Source organism: Lissotriton helveticus, chromosome 6, assembly GCF_964261635.1.
Source record: "Lissotriton helveticus chromosome 6, aLisHel1.1, whole genome shotgun sequence".
Lineage (NCBI taxonomy): Eukaryota > Metazoa > Chordata > Amphibia > Caudata > Salamandridae > Lissotriton > Lissotriton helveticus.
Genome location: NC_136067.1, coordinates 771104212 through 771131851, shown reverse-complemented (window position 1 = coordinate 771131851; position 27640 = coordinate 771104212). Strand labels below are relative to the sequence as shown.

Below are 27640 nucleotides of genomic sequence, written 5' to 3'. Positions count from 1 at the left end.
TGCAATCAGGTGATGTCGTGAAGCTGGTCTCTGCAGCCACGTGGACCAGGAGGTATCAACAATGACCAGGAGCTGGATACGGACTGTCCTACGAAGGCTCTCGCTGTCGGCGGTGTCGGCTTCCGGATTGGAGTCAACAAGCCTTGGCAAAGGCAACCCACGCAGGAATCGAAGATGCCTTCTTGATCAGACCAGCAAGTTCTGATGGGCTTCTCCTTTTCAGGGAAGCAGTGGCCAGTCTGGAGCAACCAGACCAGCATTGTAAATTCAAAGGTTAGTCGTCACAGAGGCCACTAGCCAACGGGCAAGTGACCGGACAGATGCGTCTAGCAGGAAAATGCAGAAGGGCCCCACGCAGAACTCGTGGAGTGCTGATCTTCGGTGCAGTTGGTGCTCGGGGCTGGGGCTTCTCAATCCCCAATGCACAACTTCGAGGGTGCCTCAGAAGTTGCACGGAAAGCAATTCGCTGGCTTTTCAAGATGGCCGGTCCCACGTCTCTCGTCGCCTCCACAAGTCTCAGCTCTGCTGTGACTGTGGAACGGGCTGTTGGAAGTCTGGAAGTCCGGGTCTTGTCAGGCTCTGTGCTCGGCTGGAGCTTTGACAAAGCAAACCGTTGATCGCTTGATGGTGCCTGCTTACACAGGGTGGTCACACCTTGACCACAAGGGAGATTCTTCAGTCTTCTATCTTCAGGTAGAACGTCGAAGGTCCAGAGTTTCGTTTCAAGTTTGTCAGGATAAATCTACAGTCTTGGGACTCAGCTCCTACCTATATACCAAATTTAGGGGCTAGATTACCTGCTAGGTTCCTCCTATGGGTGGGACCAGGGAAGGGGTTGGTTACACCCCTTTCCCTTTGTCCAGTTTCGTGCCAGAGCTGGGGCTGGAGTGCCCCAGCACCGGCTTGAACCGGACTATGCATGGGACAACTTGTGTGCCCCAGGCAGTGTCTCATTTCATTCAGCCCTCCCTGCCCCAATACACGATGGCCTGTCTGGGGTGGTGTAGCACCTCCCAAGACAGGAAACCTATTATCCAAGCCTCCCTCGCTGGAAGGACTCCCAGCAGCAGGAGGTCAGACTTGTGTCTGTGGCAGCAGCATCCATTTTGTGATGCTGAGGCTCTGGTTAACTTTAACCGGGATTAGTAGGAAAAACATGTCTCCTCTCTCTAGAAGGGTGGAATGCTACCCCCGTCGCCAGAACTGGCGAGGGGGTAGTATTATAAAGCGTATGGCACCTTACACGACATGTTTTGATAAAGCCAAACCAAAGTTAGCATTCAACCGAGAGGATTATAATGCACTTAAGAGTATATGGTATGGCTATATCATAGAACAGCTATAAGGACATGGTTCCGAAAGCTGCAGACAAGCTCAGCTCATGCTAGAGCACCATCTCACATAAAACCAAGCACTATGCCTTCAGGATTGTTAAGGCCTGCCATAGGAGTGACTTATAGGTGCATATGTGTCTATATATAATGGTAGTATAGGAATACTACACCTAAGCAAGGGGTGATTACACGACCTTGCCCCAGCTGAGTGATCAGCCAGTTGTGTCAGTTTGGATGGCCAGCCAGGGGTGGCATAAGATATGCTGCAGCCCTCTGGTAGGCCTTGGGTGCACCTATGCCCTGGGTACCTATGGTGCACTGTACAGGGACTCAAGAGTGACCCATTTCCCAATTGTTGATGTACCTAGAGTACATGGTGTGAATTTAGAGAGCGAACAGCAGGGCTGTGGGTCTGATTAGCAGGCCCACAGCCATATTACGTCGAAAACCAGTGAAGCAAAAAGCAAAAAGTGGGGTGACCATAGGAAACCAGACCCTACTCTCCTACAATGGTGTTTTTGAATAAGGCTGTATCATAAAGAACAAGAACATAAAGTGGCTTGTGCAGCATGCTTTAAGCATATATTTGACTAGACTAGTAAAGAAGCATTCCCTACAATCCAGAACATAGCTCCTTCAGCTAATATAAAATAACAGGCAATTGTAGTAAGCTGGCTTTTTATATTGTGTACCAAAAAGAGATACACTAAGTAGAAAGTCCAGACGACCCTAATTGGCTTACAGGGCTTAAATTAATAATGGCTCAAAGATTCAATTTCTCTTGGAAAACTTAATACGTACTCAAATTACAAACTCACCCACTCTGTGCACTCATACATTCCACGCCAAGTCTTGAAAGGGGCAGTCGAGGCAATTTTAAGTGGTGTAGTTTTAATACTATACCATCTAATAAAAAGCAATTATACATGTAAGAAATTCTGATAAAAACAATTAAAAACAATTCATAAAAATATTGCACATAATATCAAGAATATATCAAAGAGACACAATATGAGGCATATACATTTGTCATAAACATCGGTTAGTTTGAATTAATCGGTCAGAATGATTGTGTTATTCTATTTTTTTTACATGCAACATCTCGATCCGATCCCATTTCCGCTTTGATGCCTCCGGGTGACCCAAAAGTTCCTCAGCCAATACCCCACCCCAGAAAGTTTGGTGGTGCAGGCCTCTACGTCCATAGGTAGGTTCCATTCTGCCCCTCCGGATAGGGAATCCAAGAGGCTAGACTCAATCAGGAAGAAGTTGTTTTCTTCCTTCAGCCTGGCATTGCGGTCGGTGAATACTGCATGCTTATGGGGCCGTTTCTCCCATTCCCTTTGGGAGACGGTTGCGCAAATGCTGCCACTAGTCCTGGAGAAGGCCCGGGCTGTGCTCTCAAGCTATCAAGGATGGGAAGGATGGGAAGGATGCAGCAAAATTCACCAAACGGTGTGGCCTAGTTACCACCGATTTGCTGGGCAGACCGATTTCAACAACGGTGGCCTTAAGACGCCACACCTGGCTTTCAACTACTGGCTTCTTGGGCAATGTCCAAGCCAATCTGATGGACAAGCTCTTTGATCGAACCTGTCTTTTTGGGGAAAAGGCAGACTTTGCCCTGGTAAGGTTCAAGGACTCTCGAGCTACGGCCAGATCCTTGAGCCTCTTCTCCACCCCCGTGGCCAGTCTTCCTTTTGCGGCAACGGAAGGGGTTTCCAGCCACGTCAGCCCTATCCCAGCCACCGTCCCTCAGACTTCCCACACTGTGCGTGGACACGTTACATGCCAATCACGGAATGGAGGCCGGAAGTTGACCACACTGCCCCCAGCAGCTGCAGCCTCCAAGCACTCCTAGGCTGGTTCTGCAGGACCACACTACTCCAGTTGGTGGGAGAATTCATCATCTGCCCCCCACTGGAGATCCACAACATAGGACAAGTGGGTCTCGCAGATCGTCCAGGAGGGCTATTCTCTACCTATTCTTTCTTTTCCTCCTCCTATTCTGCCAAATCAGGAACGTCTGACAGAGGATCATTTAAAGTTGCTCCAAGAGGAAATTTCAGCTCTCTTGGCCAAGAGAGCTATACAAAGGGTCCCAGTTTCAGAAGTAGGCAGTGGCTGTTATTCCTGCTACTTTCTTATTACGAAAAAGAACAAAGGGCTGCGGCCCATTTTGGTTTTCGGCCAGTCAATATCTTCCTCAAGAAGGAGAAATTCAAAATGCTCAGGTCTGGTCTCCCCTAGATCAAGATGACTGTATGGTAGAGTTGGATCTGCACGATGCGTATTTTCACTATCACATCCTGCCGGGCCACAGGCGTTACCCGCGGTTCAAGGTAGACCGAGAGCACTTCAAATGTACCATGCTACCTTTCGGCCTTACCAGTGCCCCTCGGGTGTTCACCAAGTTGATGGCAGTGGTTGCAGCTTATCTACGCAGGTTAGGGGTGTCAGTCTTTCCTTACCTCAACGACTGGCTGTTAAAGGCGTCCTCACCCTAGTCAGTCGTCACCCACCTTCAGACTATGGCGGTCCTCCTGCATTCACTTGGGTTCTCTATAAATATGCTGAAGTCACACCTGACTCCTTCGCAAATGCTTCCTTTCATCGGAGCAGTTCTGGACACAGTGCAGTTTCAGGCCTATCCTCCCAAGCAGCAAGTCCAGGATTTTCAGGGTACGATTGATATTTCAGCCTCTGTCCTGTATTTCCGTGAGACTGACTGAGGCTGTTGAGGCTCATGACCTCCTGCTTCCTGTTGGTAAGACACGCCTGGAGGCATATGCGGGCTCTGCAGTGGGACTTGAAGTTCCAATGGGCATAGCATCAGGGGAATCTCACCAAAGTGGTTCAGATCTCGGAAGGAAGAATAATTGTTACTTACCTGTAAACAGGTGGTTCTCCAGTATTGGTGTCTTTCATAGATCCACATGCTTGAATATTCCCCGTCGTCGAAGTGAGAGTCCCACGGTAAATAAAATAGCAATAACATACGAATAACATATGTATGTAAATACATAACATGAAATAATACTAGAAAATACATAATACTCAAAAACAATTCCTACATAGGAATACATGATAGAGAGAGAAAACACTTGTAACATATTGCTGTCATTATGTTAGTCCAAACTACAGCCAATCAGGCGCCAGCACCCTTCCAGAACCTTCTCCTCAGAGCTCAGACCCTCAGGTTTTCGTAGCACAAGAATGACAAAAGAGTCGATGAGGAGAAGCGAGCCTCTGAGGGGAGGAGGGTGGGTCGCAAGTGAATCTATGAAAGACACCAATACTGGAGAACCACCTGTTTACAGGTAAGTAACAATTGTTCTTCTCCAATATTAGGGTGTCTTTCATAGATTCACATGCTTGAATAGAATAGAGAGCAGTAACATCCGAAGAGGTCCGATTGCTATGCAACAGCATGGAGAAAACCAAAGAGACAATAATAATACAGTCATGTAAGTACTGATAGCAATCATATAAACCATAGTGGAGGGGGGAAGACAGAGGCTCACCTTAGTTAAAAAGATGACTAAGTACTGCCTGTCCCACTGCTGTATCCGCCTCGTTGAGGGCATCCAAGCAGTAGTACTTCGTGAACGTGTGCCTGTTGGACCATGTGGCTGCTCGGCAGATCTGATGAAGCGGCACACCAGCAAACAGGGCGGTAGAGGATGACATCGCCCTGGTGGAATGAGCCCTCACTGAAGATTGTAGAGGCTTGCCGGCCTGCTGATGGCAGAAGACAATGGCTGAAGAAATCCAACGTGCAATAGTTGGCTTGGTAACAGGGCGCCCTTTACGCATGCGTCCGTAGGCAATGAACAGTTGATGGGACCTGCGAAAAGGGGCTGTCCTGCTGATGTAAAATTTAAGGCATCGTTTGATGTCCAAAGAGTGCAATCGCTGCTCTGCCAGAGATTGAGGATCGGCAAAGAAAGTCTTTAAGAAAACAGGCTCATTTAGATGGAAATCCGTAGGCACCTTCGGCAGGAAGGTTGGGTTGGTGCGAAGCATCACACAGTCAGGTTTGAATTGGAGAAAAGGACGTTTAACGGTGAAAGCATGAAGATCACTCACACGACGAGATGAAGTCAGAGTAAGGAGAAGGGCTACCTTCCAGGTCAGAAACTTTAAGTCCGCCCTATGGACAGGCTCGAAAGGCGCCTTCATTAGTTGGGCTAAGATGACATTGAGATGCCAAGTGGGAGGAGGATGCCGAAGAGGTGGGAACTTCCGGAACAGTCCTTTGAAAAACTGACGAATAACTTTGGAACATCAGAGAGAGGAGGAGCCATCCTGCCGAAAACGAGAGATTGCCGGCAAGAAAACTCTCAAAGTAGCATGGGAAAGCCCGGATTGAGCCAGGTCCAAAAAGAACGGAAGTAGCTTCTCCGAAGTGGAATGGATAGGATGGATATTCGTAGCCACACACCAATGGCAGAACCTCTTCCGTTTGAGCTTGTAAGTCTTAATGGTAGACGGAGCTCTGGCCTGAGCGAGAATGTCTCTGCATTCCGGCGAGTTATTTAAATGCGCAAATTCAAGGTGCTCAGGTTCCAGGCCGACAATTGTAGAGAGGAGGGGTTCGGATGGCAAATTTGACCCTTGTCCATCGTGAGGAGGTCCGGTCGAGGATGAAGGAGGATGGGCTCGCACTGGGACAGAAGGAGCAACTCCGAGAACCACGCCTGTCGGGGCCATCGGGGGGCGATCAGGAGAATGTGGCAGGGCAGCCTACGCATCTTCCACAGGTTGTTGAAAGAACCGGAGACCTGACGCCACTGTACGTCCAATTCCTCCTGAATGGGGCGAGTCCGTAGTCTGCAATTTGGGATCAGTGCAATACAAGACGATGCTATCCCCAGAAATGACTAAGATCCGGACAGAAACGGACAGTCTTGCCCGAATCAGAGACACCAAGCGGAGGATCTTTTGTTGACGCGCTTGGGACACGAATGCCTTTGAAAGCATTGTGTCCAATGTTGCTCCCAGAAAATTCCTGCTTTGAGCCGGTTCGACCTGAGACTTGTCGGCATTGATGGCTAGGCCGAGAGATCGAAACACGTCCTGACAAAGACGAGTGTGTTGAAGCAGCTGTTTGCGAGACTGTGACTTGAGGAGGCAGTGGTCCAGATATGGAAAGATTTGGACGCCTCGGAGACGCAGGTAAGCCACTACTGGAGCCAATACTTTCGTGAAGACACGAGGGGCGGCCCGGAGGCCAAAGGGCAACACCTTGAACTGGAAGTCTCTCTGTCCCACCCGGAAGCGCAAGTACTACCGATGCTTTTGAAGAATTGGAACATGGGCGGGGGTGGAGCTTGCCGGCAACTAAGATGGCCGCATAAGCCCTGAGCTCCGTTCGGAAGTTTTCAACATCCTTAATTAATCCTGCATCTGCCTTAGCTACGGCACGCAAAACCCGATCTCCTGCCCAGTAGAGTCCAACGTCTTGCGGTGCGAACTTTCCGACACTGAGCCGGCTCTGGGTCCCTGAGAACGGCAGAGGCATACAGCGGAGCCGCGGCAGGCCGAAAATCCGCGGCCTCAAGTGCAGAAGCAGCCCACGCGACGTGACAGTGCGTGCGGCTTTGGGAAGACTATCTCCCAGGAGTGTCTTGAGCCCGCCTGCTCAGATAGGTCCCGATTCTGGCCCTCAACTTGGGACTACTGCCAATACAGCATAGTGCTTGTACCCCACTGCTGCGTGCCCCGGGGACTCAGCTCGCGCTCCTTTGCCGCCCCCGGGTACTGTTGGACAGGTGTGGCAGCTGCCGACGTAGACAGTCGGAGGAGGCCCTGCGGCGAGGAGAGCGCCTTGAGGTACTGGGCTTTGGCGGGTGTGCGGATTTTTGCACTGGTGACCACGCCGTACGAAGTGTGCCCGCGGGAACGGCGGAGTAACTGGGGAAGACGTTACTGGCATGACAAGCCCGCTAGTGAGGCCAGAGACCGTACACACACGGCCTTAGCTCTGCCCCTACAGGGACAGCGCAGCGGAGGCCAACGAGGGAGACCACGCTGGAGCGCTTTGGTGCGCATTGAGGCGGCACTTCTAGCGGTGCTGCATGGAGGCCCATGCTTGACACTACCGTTCGCGACCGCCTAGAATTACAGACTGACTTGGCTGTGGTGTGAAAGTACAGCCGCACCTGCGCCTCCCACTTCGGAGAAACCAGCAAAGCCCCAGCTGAGAACGTGCCACGAGTGCGAGTTGGAGTACCTGCCTAACATTAGTGGTCGCGAGACACCTAGCTGCTGTGGCTGCTACAGACCCGGCTGTACCGTGGAGAAGCGGGCTGCCCTAGTTCGACTGGATCAGATTGAGTGCAACAGTAAGTGCGCGGAACTACCATCTTGCCAACGGCTGACATTTCAGGGGCTCTGCACGGCTCGGAGTGCGCCCGGCCTCGGCGCACGTTTCACTCCGGGGGGAGGCGGCACCAGCCAGCGCCGTACAGGATGGGCCGAGGGGACAAGACACAAACAAAAATTCGGTTGAGCAACGACGCTCTAAGTTGCAGGATAACGCGCTTTCGAAAAATGGCACTGCACAGGACAACGAAGGCGCCACAGAGAATACCAACATAAAATCCATGCTACTAGCGATGGATAAGGGCCTTCAGAATAGCATGGCGACCTTGGGTTCTAAAATTGATGCCCTCACCTATCGAATGGACAGGATGGCCGAAAGGATTGATAAACACGCTGAAAGATTGGATATGTCTGAGCGGAGGCTGACGGAGGTCGAGGAGGCGCACACGGACCTGTACACCGGCCATAAAAAAATTGAGAAATGAATGCAGGCCCTGCAGGATAAGACGGAGGACTTGGAGGCGCTGCAACCTAAGGATTACGGGCCTTCCAGAAACAACTCAGACATGCAACATGGAGAGATTAGTGGAAAAATTGCTAATCTCCCTGCTTGGTGAAGAAACTTTTTCTTCAATGTTTGTGATCGAGCGAGCGCACCGCTCCCTGGGACCACGACCGAAGCCTGGCGCCCCCCCGCGCCCGATCATCGCCAAAGTACTTAACTACAGGGATAGAGACACTGCTCTACGCCAGGCCAGGGACAATAACGTGCTTCATTATGAGGGTTCGGAGATCTCTCTGTACCCGGATTTCACCGCCAGAGTGCAGGAAGCTCGCAAACACTTCGCCCCCTACAAGAGGCAGCTCAGAAACCTAGGCTTAGACTATGCGATGCTATATCCTGCAAAACGCAGAGTGAATAGACAGGGTCACTCTCACCTGTTTACAGACCCTCGTGCTTTGCGGCAGGCTCTGAAGGATTGGTCGAGGGACAGCCGCAGTACCGCTGGCGAGCCGGGAGACGCAGCTGGGGGGAGCAGCCAGCTTGACGAGCAGAAGTGACCGACCCTCTGAGACTGTCCTGGGTGGCAGCGAGGTAAAGGGGCAGAGCCCCAAGCAGCGATTCATGTTGACTGTCGGGGAAGGAGGTGTTTATTTTTTTTTCCCTGGACGCAGCTAATAATTAGGCTCGCGTGTGCGGGTGGGCAACCTAGAGTACGATGGACTCTCCTCACATTGCCGTATGACAAGGGTGGTTTAGGCGCTCCTGACTTCGAGCTCTACTATAGGGTCGCACAGGCCGCCCACCTGCACACGTAGATCCATGGAGATCCGTGCATCCCGCACCTGCGTATGGAGCAGGTGTTTGCAGACTCAGTATCACTTCCGGCCACGATTTTCAGGCTGGTAGACCGCAGAACGGGTATTTTGGACTCCATAACCGCTACGAATCACGCCTGGCACTCCCTCTTGCAGGCCAGGAGTGGAGCGCTGTTATACTCGCCTAGCATGCCTCTGGATTGGGCCTTGTGGCTACTGCCTGTTAGGGAGAAAGGAGTGGTGCAGGCATTACCCGCGTTGGGCGTTTGTACAGTGGGCGACTTATTCCTGGACGGCACTGCTAAGACCTGGGAGCAGGTGGCGGTGGATGGCGGAGCTGCGTCCCTGTTGAGCAGGTTCCAATTCCATGGGGTGCGCAGTGCCCTATTGGGCTTACTGGGACCAGGCTTGGCGGAACCGCCGGACGTTCCCAAATTGACCTATGTCATTAAGACAGAATCGCCAGGCAGGTTGCTGACTAACCTATACAAGACGGCTATATCCAACAAAGGACAACAACTTGTAAAAGCCAGGGTGGCCTGGCAGAGAGACCTACAGACCACAACTGACGAGGATATGTGGCGATATTGCTGTACTAACACTAAGAAACTTTCCCTGAATGGCAGAAATAGGCTAGTCCCCTTCAAGTTCCTCCAGAGAGTGTATTACACCCCAGAGAGACTGTGTAGATACGGTCTTCGCCAATCGGCGGAATGCGAAAGATGCCACGTACCAGCTGCTGACTTTATGCACTTAGCGTGTAGGTGCCCTGGGATTTCAAAATACTGGGATGACGTCTTCGCAGAGTTGAACATAATTCTGCAGCTCGAGTTGGCTCTGGATCCTGCGCTCGCACTACTCTGCTACTCCAGGGGTCTCCCGACGGCTGTCCGGAGACTCACTGATATGGGACTGCTAGTTGCCAGGCGCTTGGTGGCGCTCTGCTGGATGAGAGGGCCACTCCCGACATAGAAGCGTTGTGCACATGATATGCTATATTGTTGCACACAATCGGAACATTACAGTGAGTTGCTCCCCCCTGTCAGTCGCCCCAAGAATTTCTGGAGCTTGTACCAAACACATTTAAGAGATAGGGACGCGGAGGCGACAGCGATGGAGGGGTCGGCTACAGAGGAGCCGCCAGCGAACATAGTGACCACAGTAGCAACTGGCTCACCTGCGTGCAGCATAGAACCGCACAGTGGGGAGGAAATGGAGGAGTAGCTGCTCTATGAGAGATGCTGTCGCCACTAAGGCGATGATGGCTCGGATTGCCGAGAAAGCGGGGCTGTCTCCAGGAGCTCAGGTCCACTGTGAGTAAGGCGTTTTACAGGGTTCTTCGCACTACCGCCTGCATTGTCTTGTTTGTGCATGATTGCAGAACCGATTACATTTGGGTGGGCGGGGGGCTTCAGACATTGAGCCGCGCATGGGGGGGGGGGGGGGATTAGGGGTATGCGACTTTGGGTGTGGGGGGAGGGGTAACTGGTGTTTGGGTTTTGTTGGTCATAAACCTTCAGATAAATTGTTGTCGTTGAAGGGTCGCTGGGTCACGCAGAATAGGCACACAGGCGCCATCACGCATCAATACACAGGGTGATGTATAATACAGGTAAAAAATCTTATTTGGAATCCAGAATAAATGAGGCAGAGCATTCTTGCAAAGAAATTTTCTGGGTGGTAAAAGATTTTACCTCTCCATCTGCTTACACCCCTATTCATGTTCATTCTGAATCTTGGCTGAGGGAATTGGCTGTCTATTTTGTACAGAAAATTACCACTATTCAAGATTCTCTTCTGTCTGCTTTTCAGCAGCATACTGTGAGTTTGGGGTGTTCCTTGACAGACCATGGTCCTTTTTTGTGTGACTTTCCCCTACTCGATCATGAGAGTTCTCTTGACATCTTGGCAAATCTTAAATCCGGATCTCCACAGGATCCTTGCCCTGCCAAGTGTCTAGCAAATATGGCACCAGTTTTAAATGATCTGGTTAACCCCATCTTGAATTTGTCGCTCTCATCCGGGGTAGTTCCTAAGGCTTGGAAGAGCGCCATGATCCTGCCACTCCTGAAAAAGCCAGCACTTGACCCTTTAGTCCATGCCAATTACAGACCCATTTCCCTACTCCCTGCCCTGGCGAAAGTGACTGAGAGGTTTGTTCACAGATCTATTTCTAATTTCATCGAGGAAAATGGTCTGCTGCACAGTACTCAATCCGGTTTCCGTGCGAATTTTAGCACGGAGACTGCGCTCCTTGAAGTCACAGACGCCATCAGGGAGGAGTTGGATGTTGGAAGAAAAGCTGTATTGGTTATGCTAGACTTGTCGGCGGAATTCGACACCGTTCCCCACGCGCTTCTCCTTTCTAGACTCTGGGACTTTGGTATGCGGGGAACGGTGTGGAGCTGGCTTAAATCCTTCTTAGCCGACCGCCGACAGACAATCTGGGCGCCTCCCTACTCCGCCGAGATGTCACCGCTAGAAGTGGGGGTTCCCCAAGGTTCCATCTTGAGCCCCCTCCTTTTTAACATCTTCATGGCTCCTCTGGCGGTGGTGGCGGAGTCTTTTGGCGCCCGGATTGTCACCTATGCTGACGACACCCAGCTCCTGTTTGTAAGCAACAGGGACGGTTTGTTTAATGATGCTCAGGTTAAGGGTTGTTTGAGCGCGTTTTTTGAGTGGTTTGGACGCCATGGATTGAAGTGCAACTCCGACAAGTCGGAGTTGCTCTTCTTTGGCTGCACTTCCGAGCCTGATTGGAAACTCTGGTGGCCGCAGGATATGTTCCCTCCGGCTAGTTCATCCTTGAAGGCCAAAAATTTGGGAGTCATCATTGACAGCAACTTATCCTTCGGACCGCATATTTCCTCTCTTACTGGGAAGTGTTTTGGCATCCTTCGGATGCTTCGTAAATTTCTCCCTCTGGTGTCCATCCCGCACAGGAAAATCATTGTTCAGGCACTGGTCGGCTCTAGGCTGGACTATGCGAACGTTTTATTTCTGGGACTTCCCAAATACCTGGTCAGGCGTCTACAAATCGCCCAGAATTCTGCGGCCCGAGCCATTTTTGGCCTCCCAAGAAGAGCCAGAGCCACTGATCTTCTTTCCACTTTACATTGGCTACCCATTGCCAAAAGGATTCTTTTTAAAACTCTGACCACGACTTTCAAGGCCTTACATGGTATAGGCCCTAAATATATTTCAAAACGATTGTCCTGGTATCATCCCTCCAGATCTCTTAGATCCTCGTCCCTATCCAAAATGACTGTTCCCGTTATCAAGCGCGCTAGAGCACGAGGACGGTCTTTTCGCTATTTAGCTCCTCATGCTTGGAATGACCTCCCAATTTCTTTAAGACAGGCCTCTAGCCTTCTGTCCTTCCGAAAGGCCCTTAAAACATGGCTTTTCCCCTAAATCTGATATTGTTCCTGTTCTTGCGTGTCCCCTCAGTGTTATGTTTCTCCCTTTTCTGGTGGGTACCTTCGATAAAGCGCCGGGATACTCTGTGGAGTGGCCGTGCGCTATAGAAGTATAAAAATAACATAACATAACACTGTTTTCAACTGAGAACCAAGTCTGTTATCAATACCGGTACACCTATTACGACGCCGGACCCCTGGGTTGTCGGCAGAGAGGCTGTGTTATCCTTGCCAGTGTTACACTTTTCTGCTTTGCCTTGTGTTCCTCGCCAGCCGGCCCCAGGGTTGTAGGCATTCGGCTGTGTGGCTCATTTGCTGTGAGAAATAAAGCTCTTTTTGGAAAAAAAAAAAAATTGGAACATGGAAGTAAGCATCCTGAAGGTCGATGGTTGTCATGAAGTCACCCATGGAGAGAAGATGCTGGATCTCTACTAGTGTAAGCATGCGGAAGGATTGGCTGAAGGTACCTGTTGAGCGCTCGCAAATCCAGAATCGGTTGCCAATCACCCGTCTTCTTGAGTATTAGGAAGAAACAGGAATAGAAACCCTTTCCTCTCTGAGACTTGGGAACCACTTTGACGGCACCTTTCTGAATTAGAAGACGAACTTGATGGAGAAGCTCCTTGAGGTGGGGAGGAGGTGGGCTAGACGGTGGAGTGGGAGGAGGAATCTTGATGAACTCTAGAGCATGGCCCTTTGCCACAATGTCCAGAACCCAGCGGTCCGAGGTGATGGAGGACCACTGAGAAAAGAACAGAGATTCGACCTCCAACACTGGGGGGGATTCACAAGTCATTGACGTTTGGGAGTGCATCCTCTATACGAGGATTTTCCCCTGTAGGATTTGGACGACTGCTGTCGGGAGTACTGCTGTTGGTTGGAAGAGCAACGTTGGTTACCTTGATGGTAGGAGCGATATTGAGTGTTTCCTCCACGAAAAGTTGAGGAGGTGCCGCGTCCGCGTGCACCCAGAAATGGCTGCTTCCGAAACTGTAAAGTCCCCAATGAGCGAGCAGTATTAGTGTCCTTTTTAATGGACTGCAAAGCCTCATCTATGTGCGCTCCAAAAAGCGACTCACTGTCGTACGGCATATCCAGGATCTTTGATTGGACTTCTTTGCAGAAAGAGGTGGACTGTAACCAATCCTGCCTCCGCAAGACCGCTGCCCCAGCAAGCTGACGAAAGCCAGTGCACGCAATGTCAACTGCGCAATCAATGATTTCCTCCGATGTCCTCTCTCCGTCCTACAGAATCGTTAAAGCTTCAGCCTTGGAAGCGTCAGGGATGAGGTTCACCAGGGCAGACAAGTCTGACCACATCTGGCAGTCGTAGCGGCCTAAAATGGCTAAAGCATTAGCAGCCCTCACCGTAGTGGATGCCATAGTGGAGAACTTGCATCCAATAGCGTCCAGGCGACGATCCTCCCTATCTGGAGGAGCCGAAATTGGAGATGCCGGATTACGGGAACAACGTTGTGCAGCTCGAGTGACCACTGAGTCAGGCTTTGATGAGCGACAAGGCACGCTGGAGATCCTATGGGCGCCTTGTATTTTTTCAATAGGCGAGGCAGTTGAGCTGGCAGTGAATTTGGAGTTTGCATGAGCTTCACCCCTTTAGTCCATATAAAGTCTATGATGGGTATAATGTGGACTTGCTTGAATGGTTGATTTTTAAAATCATAGAGGAAACAGTCCTCCTCCCTCTGGACTCTAGGCAACTTGAAGCGCTGGGCCGCTCTATCCATCAGATGATGGAAACTTGCAATGTCCACCGGAGGCGAATCCCCGGGCTTTACCGGAGATGGGGAAGGCGTCTGGATTTGGTAGTCGTCCCACTCAGCCATGTGGGTGGCGGCGTCATCATCATCATCGTGGACTTCCCCATCTTCCCGTTCCGGAATGACGTCATCATCAACCGGGTACACCGTAGTGTCTATTTTCCTGACGTCTGAACCTGTGGTGAAGGCGTTAGTGGCAAAGGTGGCGGAACAGGAGCCGCCGCAGCCGCAGGCACATGAGGCATAGGCGTACCCTGCGGAGAAGGCAGGAAACGCCGGTTGTAGTCATCCAACATATGTTGGAGATTTGAGATGAGCGACAAAGGCAGTGTCGCAGTTGGAACTTGTACAGAGTGTTCTTCTGCCTGAGAATACTGATTGTCGTCATCATCATCATCACCGTAATCCTGAAACTTAATAATCAAATCCGAAGGACTGCGTGCCACTCTGAAGGAATCACGCACATCATTGTCAGAGTCAGATTCCTGCTCAGATCCCGTGGCGAACATGGGCAAGGGAGACTGCGGATCTGGAAAGGATAGTTGGTCAACTGGCCGTTGACGACGATGGTGCAAGGGGTCGGCAGTGGAAGAGCCAGACCCGGTGGAAGACAAGGGCACCAAAGGCAATGACCGTCGACGGTGTCGACGACGACGCTGAAAGAGACGTCGACGACGTTGTTGCAGAAAGATCCACCATTGACGGAGCCGCTGTCGACGGAACCATCGTAGACGGTCAGGTCGTCGACGAAGTCGTCAACGGTGGCTTCATCATCATCATCGTCGACGAAGTTTTCCTGTGAGCTTTCATCGGCGATGACTTTGCTGACGACGAAGCAGATTTCTTAGTCGACGACGAGGCAATAGGTATCGTCGACGAGACAGTCTTGAAGCTAAGCGATACCTTAGTCGACATGGAAGACGTCGACGTAGCCGTCGATGACGAGCCGGAGGCTGATGGCGTCGTCACTGTTGCCGTCGACGATCCGGAGACGGCTGATCTCGTTGACGCTCCAGTCGACGAGGAAACATGTTTCGGAGCAGAAACATGATGGGAGGCAGCAGAAGACGCCTGAGAGCCAGGTCTCGTGGGCATAGAGGTAGTAGGAGGTGGTGAAGACACGGCAGGAGCCATAGACACGGAAAGTTTCTTCCTTTTTAGAAAAGGTGAAGGCATATCCTGCACACTACTACGCTTGGAGGCTGCTTAGAAGGTCCAGGCTGCAAACTTTCTGCATCTGACTGTGCCGAATCCTTATCCTTAAGACACTGGAGCCAAATGAGAAGACGGCCTTCTCTGTCCTTATGGGTGGTTGTAGAGAAAGTCCTGCAAAACCTGCAGTTACCAACCTCATGGTCGGGATAAACACAATAAATGCACTTCTTGTGGGGGTCTTCAGAGTAAAGACGCAATTTCCCACAAGAAGAAGTTGAGAAAACTCAGCAGAGCTCAGGGAGACTCCCTTCACACGATGTGCGGTAGAAAATCTGAGGGTCTGAGCTCTGAGGAGAATTTCTGGAAGGGTGCTGGCGCCTGATTGGCTGCAGTTTGGACTAACATAATGACAGGAATATGTTACAAGTGTTTCTCTCTCTATCAAGTATTCCTATGTAGGAATTTTTTTTGAGTATTTATTATGTATTTTCTAGTATTATTTCATGTGTTATGTATTTACATACATATGTTATTGGTATGTTATTGCTATTTTATTTACCGCGGGACTCCCACTTCGAAGACGGGGAATATTCAAGCATGTGAATCTATGAAAGACATCCTAATACTGGAGAACTGCAAAAGATCTGCAGTGGTGGTTAAAGAACCGCGATTGGGTCAATGGGTTTCCCTTCCCCAACCAGATCTCACAGTTGTGACAGATACGTCACTTCTGGGATGTGGAGACAACCTGGAAGAGGTGGAGATCAGGGGACACTGGTCTCCGGTGGAGACAGGGCTCCAGATAAGTTTGTTAGAGCTCCAAGCGATTCGATTGGCATTGAACGCATCCCTTCCCTCTGTCAAGGGGAAGGGAGTGCAGGTGTTCACAGACAACACCAAAGCCATGTGGTACTGCAATAAACAGGGAGGTGTGGGGTCGTGGACCCTTTGTCGAGAGGCTCTTCGACTCTGGACATGGCTGGACAGCAGGGCATAACCCTGGTGGTTCAACACCTGGCATGTTCTCTGAACGCTAGGGCGGACGAACTCAGCTGTCGATGCCTAGTGAATCACGAAAGGAGTCTCCAGCGGAGGTGGTGCAAGGTCTCTTCCAGCAGTGGGGAGGAACCTTGGTTAGATTTGTTCGCCTCCGAAGTGAACACACAGTGTCAGCAGTACTGCACGTTGGAGTTTCCAAGGGGGCTATCGCTCTGCGATGCTTTTCTGCACGAATGGAGCTCATGCCTGTTTTATGCCTTTCCACCCATACCAGTCCTACCCAGAGTTCTGAAGAAGATCAGGAGCGAGCGGGCCCAAATCATTCCTATGGCTCCGGACTGGGCAAGGGGAGTCTGGTATCCAGAGCTTCTGAGAATGAGTATCGATCCTAGGATCAGGCTGCCCCTTCGGGAGGATCTTCTGTCGCAACAGCAGGGGAGGGTTCTCCACCCAAACCTGTCAACTCTGCACCTAGGATGAGGAATGCAATAGCATAATGCAATATCAAAATATACTGATATGCTTTGATTCAAGGGTTCAACTTACCTGCTTAGTTAGACTCTTGATGGAGCAAAACACTATATGCTGGCAAATTAGTTTCTGCACAATGGGATGCGAAACTCTGTCCAGTTGTGTCAGAAAACCCAAACAGAAGCCCTGGAAAAGAAATGAGCATTTTATTTACTTCTGTCCAAGGAGATAGATAGATAGATATATAGATATATAGATATATAGATATATAGATATATAGATATATAGATATATAGATATATAGATATATAGATATATAGATATATAGATATATATGACAAAATGTACCTTTTCAGGCTGGAAGGTCAAAGTAATATACAGGTGCTTAGTCTTTGCTAAATGATCAATTTCAACACAGACATAAATTAACATTAATTTATTGACAGGAAAGCTTTACTGAAACTAAGAAAACTGTTATTTCTCCTTATACCCCTGCCAAATGTTCTCATGCCGGACTTCGATGGAGAATGCCATATCTGATTTAAAAAATATTCTACCATAATATACTATGTTTTTACAGGGGTCTCCAAACCGGTCCTGGAGGGCCGAATCCATGCCAGATTTTTACAATAACTACATGTATCTCAATGGGGATATCCAAAAAATCTGGCATGGATCCGGCCCTCCGGTACCGGATTGGAGACCCAAACATCTGCAAAGTTGTGTGGGGACTAGCTTAACAGAGCAGACATTTTTAATAGCATTTACATCTCAGCCAAAAGGTACTGCGCTTTAACGGTCTAGTTTCATGGAACAAAATGTATGCTGCTGCTTAGTACCACAGTATAATTTGTTGTGAGGATGAACTTTCAAAACAATATTTTGCACTGGTACAAGAAGGAAAATGCTACTTACCAGTATGCATCTGTTCTTGGCATGTAGATCTGCAGAGTTGTACACTTTGCATAGATCGCCATCTAGTGTTGGGCTGGGATGTTTGCACTTGTTTTTGTCCTGAATGTCTTTGGAAGTCACGAGATAGAGGACTCCTCCTTTAGATCACATTGCGCATGGGCATAGGCTCCATCCTTAGACTGTTTATCGCCAGCAAGGAAATTATGGAGCTTTGTAAGAAACAGGAAGGATGCCCATGTAAGCTGTATCTAATTCAAATAATACTGGAACAGATAAAGGTAGCCTGGGAGGCGGGTGGGCGTGTGTAACTGCAGCTCTACATGCCAAGAACTGATGCACACTGGTAAGTAGCATTTTCCGTTCGAGGCAAATGAGCTGCAGATTACACACTGTTGCATAGATTATATAGCACTACCCCCTCCTAGCGGCAACCACTAGTATCTGTTGCAGTAGTTTGAAAGTGTTTTGAGTACAGCCTGGCTCACAGTAGCTGGTTGTTTAGTTTGCACATCTACACAATAGTGTTTTGTGAATGTGTGCGGTGTAGACCATGTAGCTGCTTTGCAGATATCATCTAAGGGAATGTACCCTAAAAATGCCATTGAAGCCTCTATTTTTCTTGTGGAGTGGGCTTTGGGAGGAACAGATAACGTACTTTTAGCTTTGTGGAACAATCCACCTAGCTTTCCCAGATTTTGATATGTGGTTGCCTTTGTGTGGTGGTGAGAAAGACACGAAAAGTTGTTTTGTCTTACGAAAGGGTTGTGTTCTCTCGATGTAGTAAAGCAATGCTCTTTTGACATCTAAGGTATGAAGAGCTCTTTCCGCGACTGTTTGTGGCTGCAAGAAAAATACGGGCAGTTCCACAGATTGATTGAGGTGGACGGGAGAAATGACTTTAGGAACGAATTTAGGATTAGTTCGGAGAACAACCTTATTATGATGCATTTGCAGAAAAGGTTCTTGAATGGTTAGTGCTTGTAGTTCACTAATTCTTCATAGGGGAGTAATAGCTGCTAGGAAAGCAACTTTCCATGTTAAAAGTTCATGTAAAGGTTCAAAGGGAGGTCCCATTAGGCGTGTGAGAACAATGTTTAAATTCCACAGGTGAAGGTGGTGCTCTGGGAGGAATTATTCTTTTGAGGCCTTCCATAAAGGCTTTTATGGCAGGTACTTTGAAAAGTGATAGATGCTATTTTGTAGGTATGCTGCCATGGTAGCAAGATGCAGTCTAATAGACGCGTAGAATAAGTTACATCTTTGGAGGTGTAGCAAGTAGCCTATGATGTGTTGGATAGACACATCTAGGGGATTTATGTTATGACAATATATTACAAAACGTTTCCTCTTGGCTGCATAGCATGCCCTGGTGGTGGGACACCTAGCTTCTTTAATGACATTCATACAGTCAAGGAGGAAGGTTGAGGTAACCGAATTCTAGGACCTCAGGAGCCAGATCGCAAGATTGAGCTGCGCTGGGTCCGGGTGTCTGATCTCTCCATGGTTCTGGGTTAAGAGGCGTGGAGATAGGTATAGCTTTTGGTGCGGTACTACAGAAAATTCCAGCAATGTGGTGTACTACGGTTGTCTGGCCCAAGTTGGAGCAACTAGAATTAGGGTTAGGGAATGTTGCTGTAGTTTGCACACCACTAGTGGAATGAGTGGGAGAGGTGGAAAAGCGTACGCAAATCTGCCTGACAAGTTCATCCATATCACATTGCCTTTGGACAGTGGGTGTGGATATCTGGCGGCGAAGCTTGGGCATTTGGCGTTTTCGTGGGTGGCGAAGAGGTCTAACTGAGGTTGTTCCCACATCTGAAAGAACGGTTGAAGAACTTGTGGATCTGTTGTGTCGGACGGCTCAACAGATCGGCTATGGTGTTTTGTACCCCTGGAACATGTTGGGCTAAGAGAAAAAATTTCTGAGGTATAGCCCACCTCCATATGGTCTGTGCTAGCTGAGAGAGTTGCAGAGAGTGCGGACTAAGACAGCCTTGCCTGATATTTGCTTTTGGAATGCCTTTAAGGCTAGGAATATGGCTAGTAACTCCAGGTGGCTGATGTGGAGTAACTTTTGTTGTGGTGTCCACCTGCCTTGCATGGTGTGCTGCAATAGGGGAGCTCCCCAGTCGGAGAGCGATGTGTCCGCTGTCATGACTATTTGAGGAACTGGCTCTAGGAACGGTCGCCCTTTGGAAAGGTTTTTGTTGTTCCATCACTGCAGAGAGCGGTGAGTACGACCATCCACCAACACTAGATCTGTTAACTCACATTGTGCCTGGTTCCATTGGTGTGCTAAGCACTCTTGAAGGGGACGCATCTGGAGTCTTGCATGAGGCACTATGAGTATGCAAGAGGCCATCATCCCTATGAGTTGCATGAACACTCGAGCTGGAAGAGAGTGTTCTGGTTGAAATTTTGTGAGAAGAGCTTGCATGTTTGCTATTCTGACACGAGAGGGATAAGCTAGCACTTTTGAGGTGTTTATTGTGGCACCGAGGTATTGTTGTATGTGGGACGGTTGCAGAAGGGACTTGGTGAGGTTTACTGTGAACCCCAAGTCGTGGATTAATTGGATAGTGGCATGAGTGTGTTGTACACATTGGTTGTATCAGCTGGCTTTTATGAGCCAGTCGACGAGATATGGGAAGACGTGAATGTGCTGTCTTAAGTGCGTTGCCACCACCGCTAGGCACTTGGTAAACACTCGTGGTGCTGTTGTGACTCCGAATGGGAGTACTTTGAATTGATAGTGCTAACCGTCCACTACAAATCTTCCTGTGACCGGTGTGAATGGGAATCTGGAAATAAGCGTCCTTGAGATCTAGGGTAGCAAGGAAGTAGTTTTGTGAAAGAAGAGGAAGGACCTGCTGGAGTGGGACCATGTGGAAGTGGTCTGATTGTATGTATAGGTTTAGGGGTCTGAGGTCTAGAATAGGTCTTGGAGAGACGTCCTTCTTTGGGATAAGGAAGTACAGGGAGTAAACTCCCTTGTTTTGTTGGTGCAGGGAAACTGGTTCTATTGCACTTTTTTGAAAGAGGAATAATACCTCCTGCTTTAGCAGCAACAAATGTTCTAGTGACATTGGGCGCTGTTTGGGTGGTTTGTTGGGAGGGGTGGATGTTAGTTTGAGACAGTAACCCGATTGAATTATTTGTCGCACCCACCTGTCTGATGTGATGTTGGTCCAGACAGGAAGGAATTGTTGCAGTCTTCCCCCACCTGGAGTGGAATGGTGTGGGGGAAGTGGAGGCAAGTCATTGGTTAGTGGTGGAGGCAGAGCGGGAGTTGTTAGTTTTGCCTCTGCCTTTGTTATTGTTACCCCTGTAACCATCTCTTTGATAGCCTCTAGTGAAGGTGGATTGGGTAGGGGTTTTGTAAGAAGTGGAGGGGCTATCTGAGGAGTAGCCTCTGGTGGTGGTGCTTCTGTAGGATGAGCGGCGAAAGGAGCGCCTGGGAGCTTGCGACTGCAAGGCTCCCATAGATTTAGCTGTGTCGGTATCCTTTTTCATTTTCTCAAGGGATACGTCAACATTAGGGCCAAATAGGTGTTGCTCATCGAATGGTTGATTGAGGATGGAACTCTGGACTTCAGGTTTAAAACCTGAAATGCATAGCCAGGCATGCTTACGCAAAAGGACACTGGTATTAATTGCCCTTGAAGCAGTATCTGCACCATCTTAAGGCGCAACAGATGGAGGTATTGGTGATAGTTTTACCTTCCTGTATAAGTTCATTGGCCCTATTAATTATATTTGTCTGTGAGATGCTGCATTATGGATTCCAGCTCATCATAATGTGCCCTGTCGTACCTTGCTAACAGTGCTTGAGTATTGGGGATGCGCCGACATGTTTGCTGCCTGTGACGCCGTTAGTTTGCCAGAGGCGTCCAGGAGTTTAGACTCCTTATCTGGTGGGGGTGGGAGGGGGGCCTCACCTGATGTTTGGGAATTGGCCCTTTTACGCGCATTGGAGACAACAAGGGAGTCTAGTGGTGCGGGGCATTTATGTAGACTGGATCTAGAGGGGCAGCTGTAGGAGAGTAGGGTCTGCTTCCTATGGTCACCCCCACTTTTTGCTTTTGCTTTACTGGTTTTCGACTTAGATGTGGCTGTGGGCCTGCTAATCAGACCTACAGCCCAGATGCACTCTCTCTAAATTCACACCATGTACTCTAGGTACATCCACAATTGGGAATTGGTTCACCTTATCAGCCCCTGTAGAAGTGTACCCTAGGTGCTCAGGGCATAGGTGTAACCAAGGCCTACCAGGGGTTGCAGCATATATTATGCAACCCCTGGCTGGCCACTCAAACTGACAACTGGCTGATCACTCAGCTGGGGCAAGGTCGTGTAATCACCCCTTGCTTAGGTATAGTATTCCTATCTCTACCCTTATATATAGACACACAGTAACCTATAAGTCACTCCTATGGCAGGCCTTAACAATCCTGGAGGCAGAGTGCTTGGTTATGTGTGAGATGGTGCTCTAGCATGAGCTGAGCCTGTCTGCAGCTTTCGGAACCATGTCCTTATAGCTGTTCTATGATATCGCCATACCATATACTCTTAAGTGCATTATAATCCTTGCGGTTGAATGCTAACTTGGGTTTGGCTTTATCTAAACATGTCGTGTAAGGTGTCATACGCTTTGGAATTCTAACCCCTTGCCAATTCTGGCGACGGGGGTAGCATTCCACCCTTCTAGAGGGAGAAGACATGTTGTGGCGGACTATCCCGGTTAAAGTTAACCAGAGCCACAGCGTCACAAAATGGACGCTGCTGCCACAGACACAAGTCTGACCTCCTGCTGCTGGGAGTCCTTCCAGTCACGGAGGTTTGGACAATACGTTTCCTGCCTGGAGAGGTGCGAGCAACACCCTAGACAGGACTTTGTGTATTGGGACAGGGAAGGCTGAATAGATTGAGACACTGCCTGAGGCACACTAGGGGCTTCATGCATACCCCAGTTCAAACCGGTTGCTGGGGCACTCCAGCCCCAGCTCTGGCACGAAACTGGACAAAGGAAAGGGGGTGTAACCATCCCCCTTCCTGGTCCCACCCATAGGAGGGACCTAGGAACTAATCCAGACCCTTTTAGCTGTATAAAGGTAGGAGCTGTGTCCTGAGACTTCAGATATGATCCTGAACTGAAACTTGAAACGAAACTCTGGACCTTCGACATTCTGCTGAAGCTGAAGACTGAAGAATCTCCCTTGTGGCCAAGGAGTGACTACCCTGGGCAACCAGGCACCATCCAGCAAATCAACGGCTTGCTTGGTCGACGCTCCCGAGTACAGAGCCTGACAAGACCCAGACTCTCTGACCCTCTCTTCACGTCTGCAGCATAGCTGAGATCGGTGGAGGCGACGAGACACGTGGGACCGGACATCTTGAAAAGTCCACGACTTGCTAATTGTGCAGCTCCTGAGGTATCCTCGAAGCTGTGCACTGGGGATTGAGAAGCCCCGAATCCGAGCTCCACCTGCACCGAAGATCAGCCCTCCACACTCCACGAGTTCTGCGTGGGGCCCTTCTGCTTGTGTTCTGCTCGACGCGTTGTCCGGTTGCTGGCCCGCTGGCTAGTAGCCTTTGTGACGACAATCCTTTTGAATCGACTCGCTGGTCTGGTTGCTCCAGACTGGCCCTTGCCTCCCTGCAAAGGTGAGGCACCTCAGACCTTTCTGGTCTGCATCAGAAGCCTTCTTTGTATCCTGCGTAAGTTGCCTTTGCCAAGGCTTGTTGACTCCAATCCGGCGGTCGACCGCTCCATCTGCGAGAACCTTCGTGGGACAGCTCCTCTCCAGCATCTGGTCGTCCTCGACGCCTCCTGGTCCGCGTGGCTGAAGAGACAAGCTTCACGACAGCAGCTGATTGCTCTTCGACGTCGTCTGGTTCCACCCGGTCACTGGCTTGTGACCCAGACTCTGTCCCCTCTGCTTTCAGGGCCTCTTCATCCTCGATCCACCCTTGGATCACCCGGACATCTTCCTCCTGGTCGCCTGCAGCATCTTTCTTCCAGGTCTCCATAGGCTTCAACGGCGAAACCCGACACATCTTCACACCTATGCACCCGCTTCCTGTGGGTGAAGTAACAAGAGTACTTTGGTGCTCCCAAGGGTATTGACTATCCAAGTGTCTAGGTTTTTAGTTGTTTCCTTCTAGCTAAACCGGAAGTGTCCTAAATCCTTTTTCTAAACTCCAAGTTCCCATTGACTTAACATTGACTCTTGCGTGTGTGTGTGTGTGTGTGTGTAAAGACACTGCACGCGCCGCCTGTGGGCCTCCTACTCCTAACCTAAGGTTCAGATAGTGTAGCCCCAGCGATTCTCTAGGCCCTAGGCCTTTCCTTTTCTCGTGACGTGGTACTTATACCACTTTTAGTATATGGTTTGCTTCGCCCCTAGGGCCTAACTGTATTTTGTGCAACTTAAAGTATTCTGATTAAGTAACTTGTTATATGCTTTTGCCTCTGACTTCATAAAGAGTTCAGAGGAGTGTGTTAGTGAATAAATACATATATATTTTATATATATCCTGTGTGGTGTCCTTTCATTTGATATTCAAGGGGTTACATATGGTAAAACTGCTGGCTTTACACGCCCTCACGAGTCTTTTAGCCTAAGACTGTTCTGTTCACGCTACCACTGGGATAGCTGGTCTATAAGGTTGACTTACAACCATCACCATAAGGGTTGTTTGGACTGGTGCAAGGTGTTCACTAGAATAGTGATCATATACCAGGCCAACTTCTCACAGCAGCCTTATACTTTTTCTCGATCCGGGGGTTGAGGACTCGAGCCCTGACTGGATCTTTAAACACCTCTGGTGCATGCTTAATGACCCACTTAAGCATGGGTAGAATTGAGGTGGATCTTTGTGTGGTGTCAAAAGTGTCCATGAGAAAATCTTCCTCCACGGGCTCTGTATGTAGATCAACCCCATGGTATTGGGCAGCTCTATGGACGAGTTGTTAAAGCCTATAGTGTCCTCTGGGTGGGGGGGGGAGGCCTGGGGGGGTATATGTCATCCTGGGGAACGTTAGGGACATGTGGGGTGCTATAATCATCCCAGGGGTCAGGGGAGTCAGGAAGACTAGGATTCCCTAATGGTTCATTGTCCTCACCTCCCCCTGTAACATCAGAGGTGTTATCTACATCATCATCATCATCATCATCATCATCATCATCATCATCTTCTACTACAGATGGGATGGTGTAGGAGAGTGATGTGGTGGGGGAGGAGGAGGAGAAGGGATCCTTAATGGAGAAGTTGCAATGTCTCTCTTTTTAGGATGAGGAGCCGGTGCAGGCGCATCTAGTGGTCGTTTCTTGGAGCTACGAGACAATTGGCCAGCTTTAGGATCCTTCACAAGAGTTTTTTGGGTAGGATCTGGTCGAAAAACTTCTTCTGTGTAAGGTAGATGCTTCGGTGTCGAGGTTTTTGGTTCCGGAGGCTTTTTCGGCACCGACTCGGTAGCTGTTCTAGGTTCTTTTGGCTTCGAACCGTGACCTTTTGCAGTTCTTTGGCCGGTGGAATGCGTTTCCTCGGTTCCAAGCCCTTTTTCGGCTCAGAGGCATGGGAGTCGGGGGCCTTTGGTGGCAGTTTTTTGGTCAGCTCAGAGTGTGTTCTTGGTGTCGAAGAGTCGGTGTTAGTCTTCAGCGCTGAGTGCTTGGATGTCAAAGCAGCGGTCGGCGTGGATGAGGAAGAGGATGGCTTCTTTTTCGGTGCCGGGATGTCGGTACCGGGGGTAGGCTGACGCGAGCCTGAGTCGCCTGAAGGCTTAGTAGGCTTCTTTACCGGGCCCGAAGGCGGGGCATAGGAAGCAGTCTCTCGGCGTGCACCTGGGCCCGAAGGTGAAGGTGGGACCGAAGCCTTTTTCGAGGGTGTCAAAGAAGGGTCGGGGTCGACGTATGTACTTACAACCCACTGTGCCAGAGTGATGTCCTCAACGTCTGAGTCCTCGGCTTCGGAGTCGCTGACAATGCCTTCTTTAACCCGCTCCTGTTCTGGCACGTCGAAGCCCTCTTGGAAGATGTCGCCAGGGAACGAAGATGACGAGCGAGCCATGGTCCTTCGAGCTAGTCGGTCCCGAATTGTCTTTTTAGAGCGGAAGGAGGCGCAAGCCTAACAGTCCCTGGCCTCGTGCTCCGGTGAGAGACAAAGGTTGCACACCTCATGGAGATCGGTGTGGGGAAACTTCGACCCACATGGAGGACACTTCTTGAATGGCGCCCTTTCCATGAGCCAGGAGATAAGGCCCAGGTAGGCCCGAAGGCCTTCGTCAACGACCGGAATCTAAGACTTCAAAGTTGTTGAGAGTTGCGTAGATAGGGGAACGCGTTGAGACAATACCATCGAAACGGGTGAAGGATTGCGCGCCGAAGGTAGAATCGATTCCAAACCAGAGCACAGGAAACACATCCAAGCCCGATGGCGGAAAAAATCATTCTAAGGATGGAGCCGATGCCCATGTGCAATGTGATCCAAAGGAGAAGTCATCTATCTCGTGACTTCCAAAGACTTTCAGGACAAAAACAAGTGAGAACATCCGGGCACAACACTAGATGGCGATCTATGCAACAGTGTGTAGTCTGCAGCTCATATGCCTCGAACATGTATATACAGATTTTACACCTGACTAGCAAACCTAATTTGTTAAATACTATTATGGAATTGAGAACGATGGACCTATAATTTACTGTACAATAAAATTTAAGCATATGCACGGTCATTAGCATTATTTGTGCCGCACGTTGAATCAACCTGTGCCCTCTTGAGTTAAAAGCAAAAACAATCTCAGGTGTAAGGAAATTCTGCTTTTTGTATGGTCATCCACAAGTTTTTCTACTAATGCTGCTGGTTTTTTGTTTTTTTTACTCAGACTGAACCAAGGCCTGCTAATCAGAGTGAGTGCCCTGACCCTAAACTGTATGTGGAATTGGTTGTACCCAATTGGAATTGGCTATCTTACTGTAGGTTCCTAGTATATGGTACCAAGGTCATGTAAGTTAGAAGGGCACTCCAGGGCTCGCAGCACTGATTGTGCCACACTGGAGGTCCCTAAGTAAAAGAAGTCCCCAAATCTGCCTCTGCAGACTGGTAGAGCGTTGTGCACTTCTAACCCAACGTTGCCATTGAAAGCTATGGCAAAACCACTACTTCCCCTGTACATCTGGGTATGTCACTCCTCTGGGTGGCCTACCAAGTCCTATGGAAGGAGGCAACATATGACACATGTAGGACATTTATTTTACATTTCCTGACTGTAAACATGTAAAATCACGAATTTTACTGTGGAAATACTTGGACACTCAAATGGCATGAACAGGATTATACACTGACCCCTCAGCTGCGCTAACTCCTGAACGGTGCGACCAGGGTGGGCACTGCAAGTTATTAAACAGCTTGTTACATTAAACCAGACTTGTATCTTAAGTTGAAATGAATTTAACTTGCTGCAGTGAGCAGCTTTTACAAAGCTGCCACCTTGTTGCCTTTAAAATGGCTGTGAACACAAGATGATGATGAACGGAGCGCTGAAACTTTAGACACTCAGCCTTGGTCAAGGCATGAAAAAAACAATGGATTTAACCCAGATCTGTGACTGGGGGTAATGTTTGATTCATTCAGCATTCCATCCATCATCTTTTCTTTTTTGCATTTGTGGCCCAAGTGGGAAGGGTATGCCCAGATGTGGGGCCTGTGCTCTCTATACCACCAGATTCAAGCAAGCCTGGCTGAGGAGGGGTGTTACTCCGAAACCCATCCCAGGATGCTTGTTTCTGGTCCAGGGAACAAGTGTCCTGGCAGTTTCGGCTGGACTGTTCCCAAGGGGAACAGGGTCAAGAATGATTTGCATATGGCTGGGAGTAGGTAGCTGGCTCTGTATATACTATACCAAAGTAAGGTATAGTGTGC

At 49.4% G+C, this 27640-nt stretch overlaps 1 protein-coding gene across 1 annotated transcript in view; it reads right to left on the bottom strand.

Annotated features, from left to right (window-relative positions):
• Positions 1–27640, bottom strand: part of MDN1 (midasin AAA ATPase 1) — a 2221312-nt gene that overhangs the window by 1840686 nt on the left and 352986 nt on the right. Inside the window, exon 22 of the mRNA XM_078648266.1 lies at positions 16880–16990. Coding sequence (XP_078504392.1) covers positions 16880–16990 — 111 coding nt within the window. The remainder of the gene's footprint in view (positions 1–16879; positions 16991–27640) is intronic.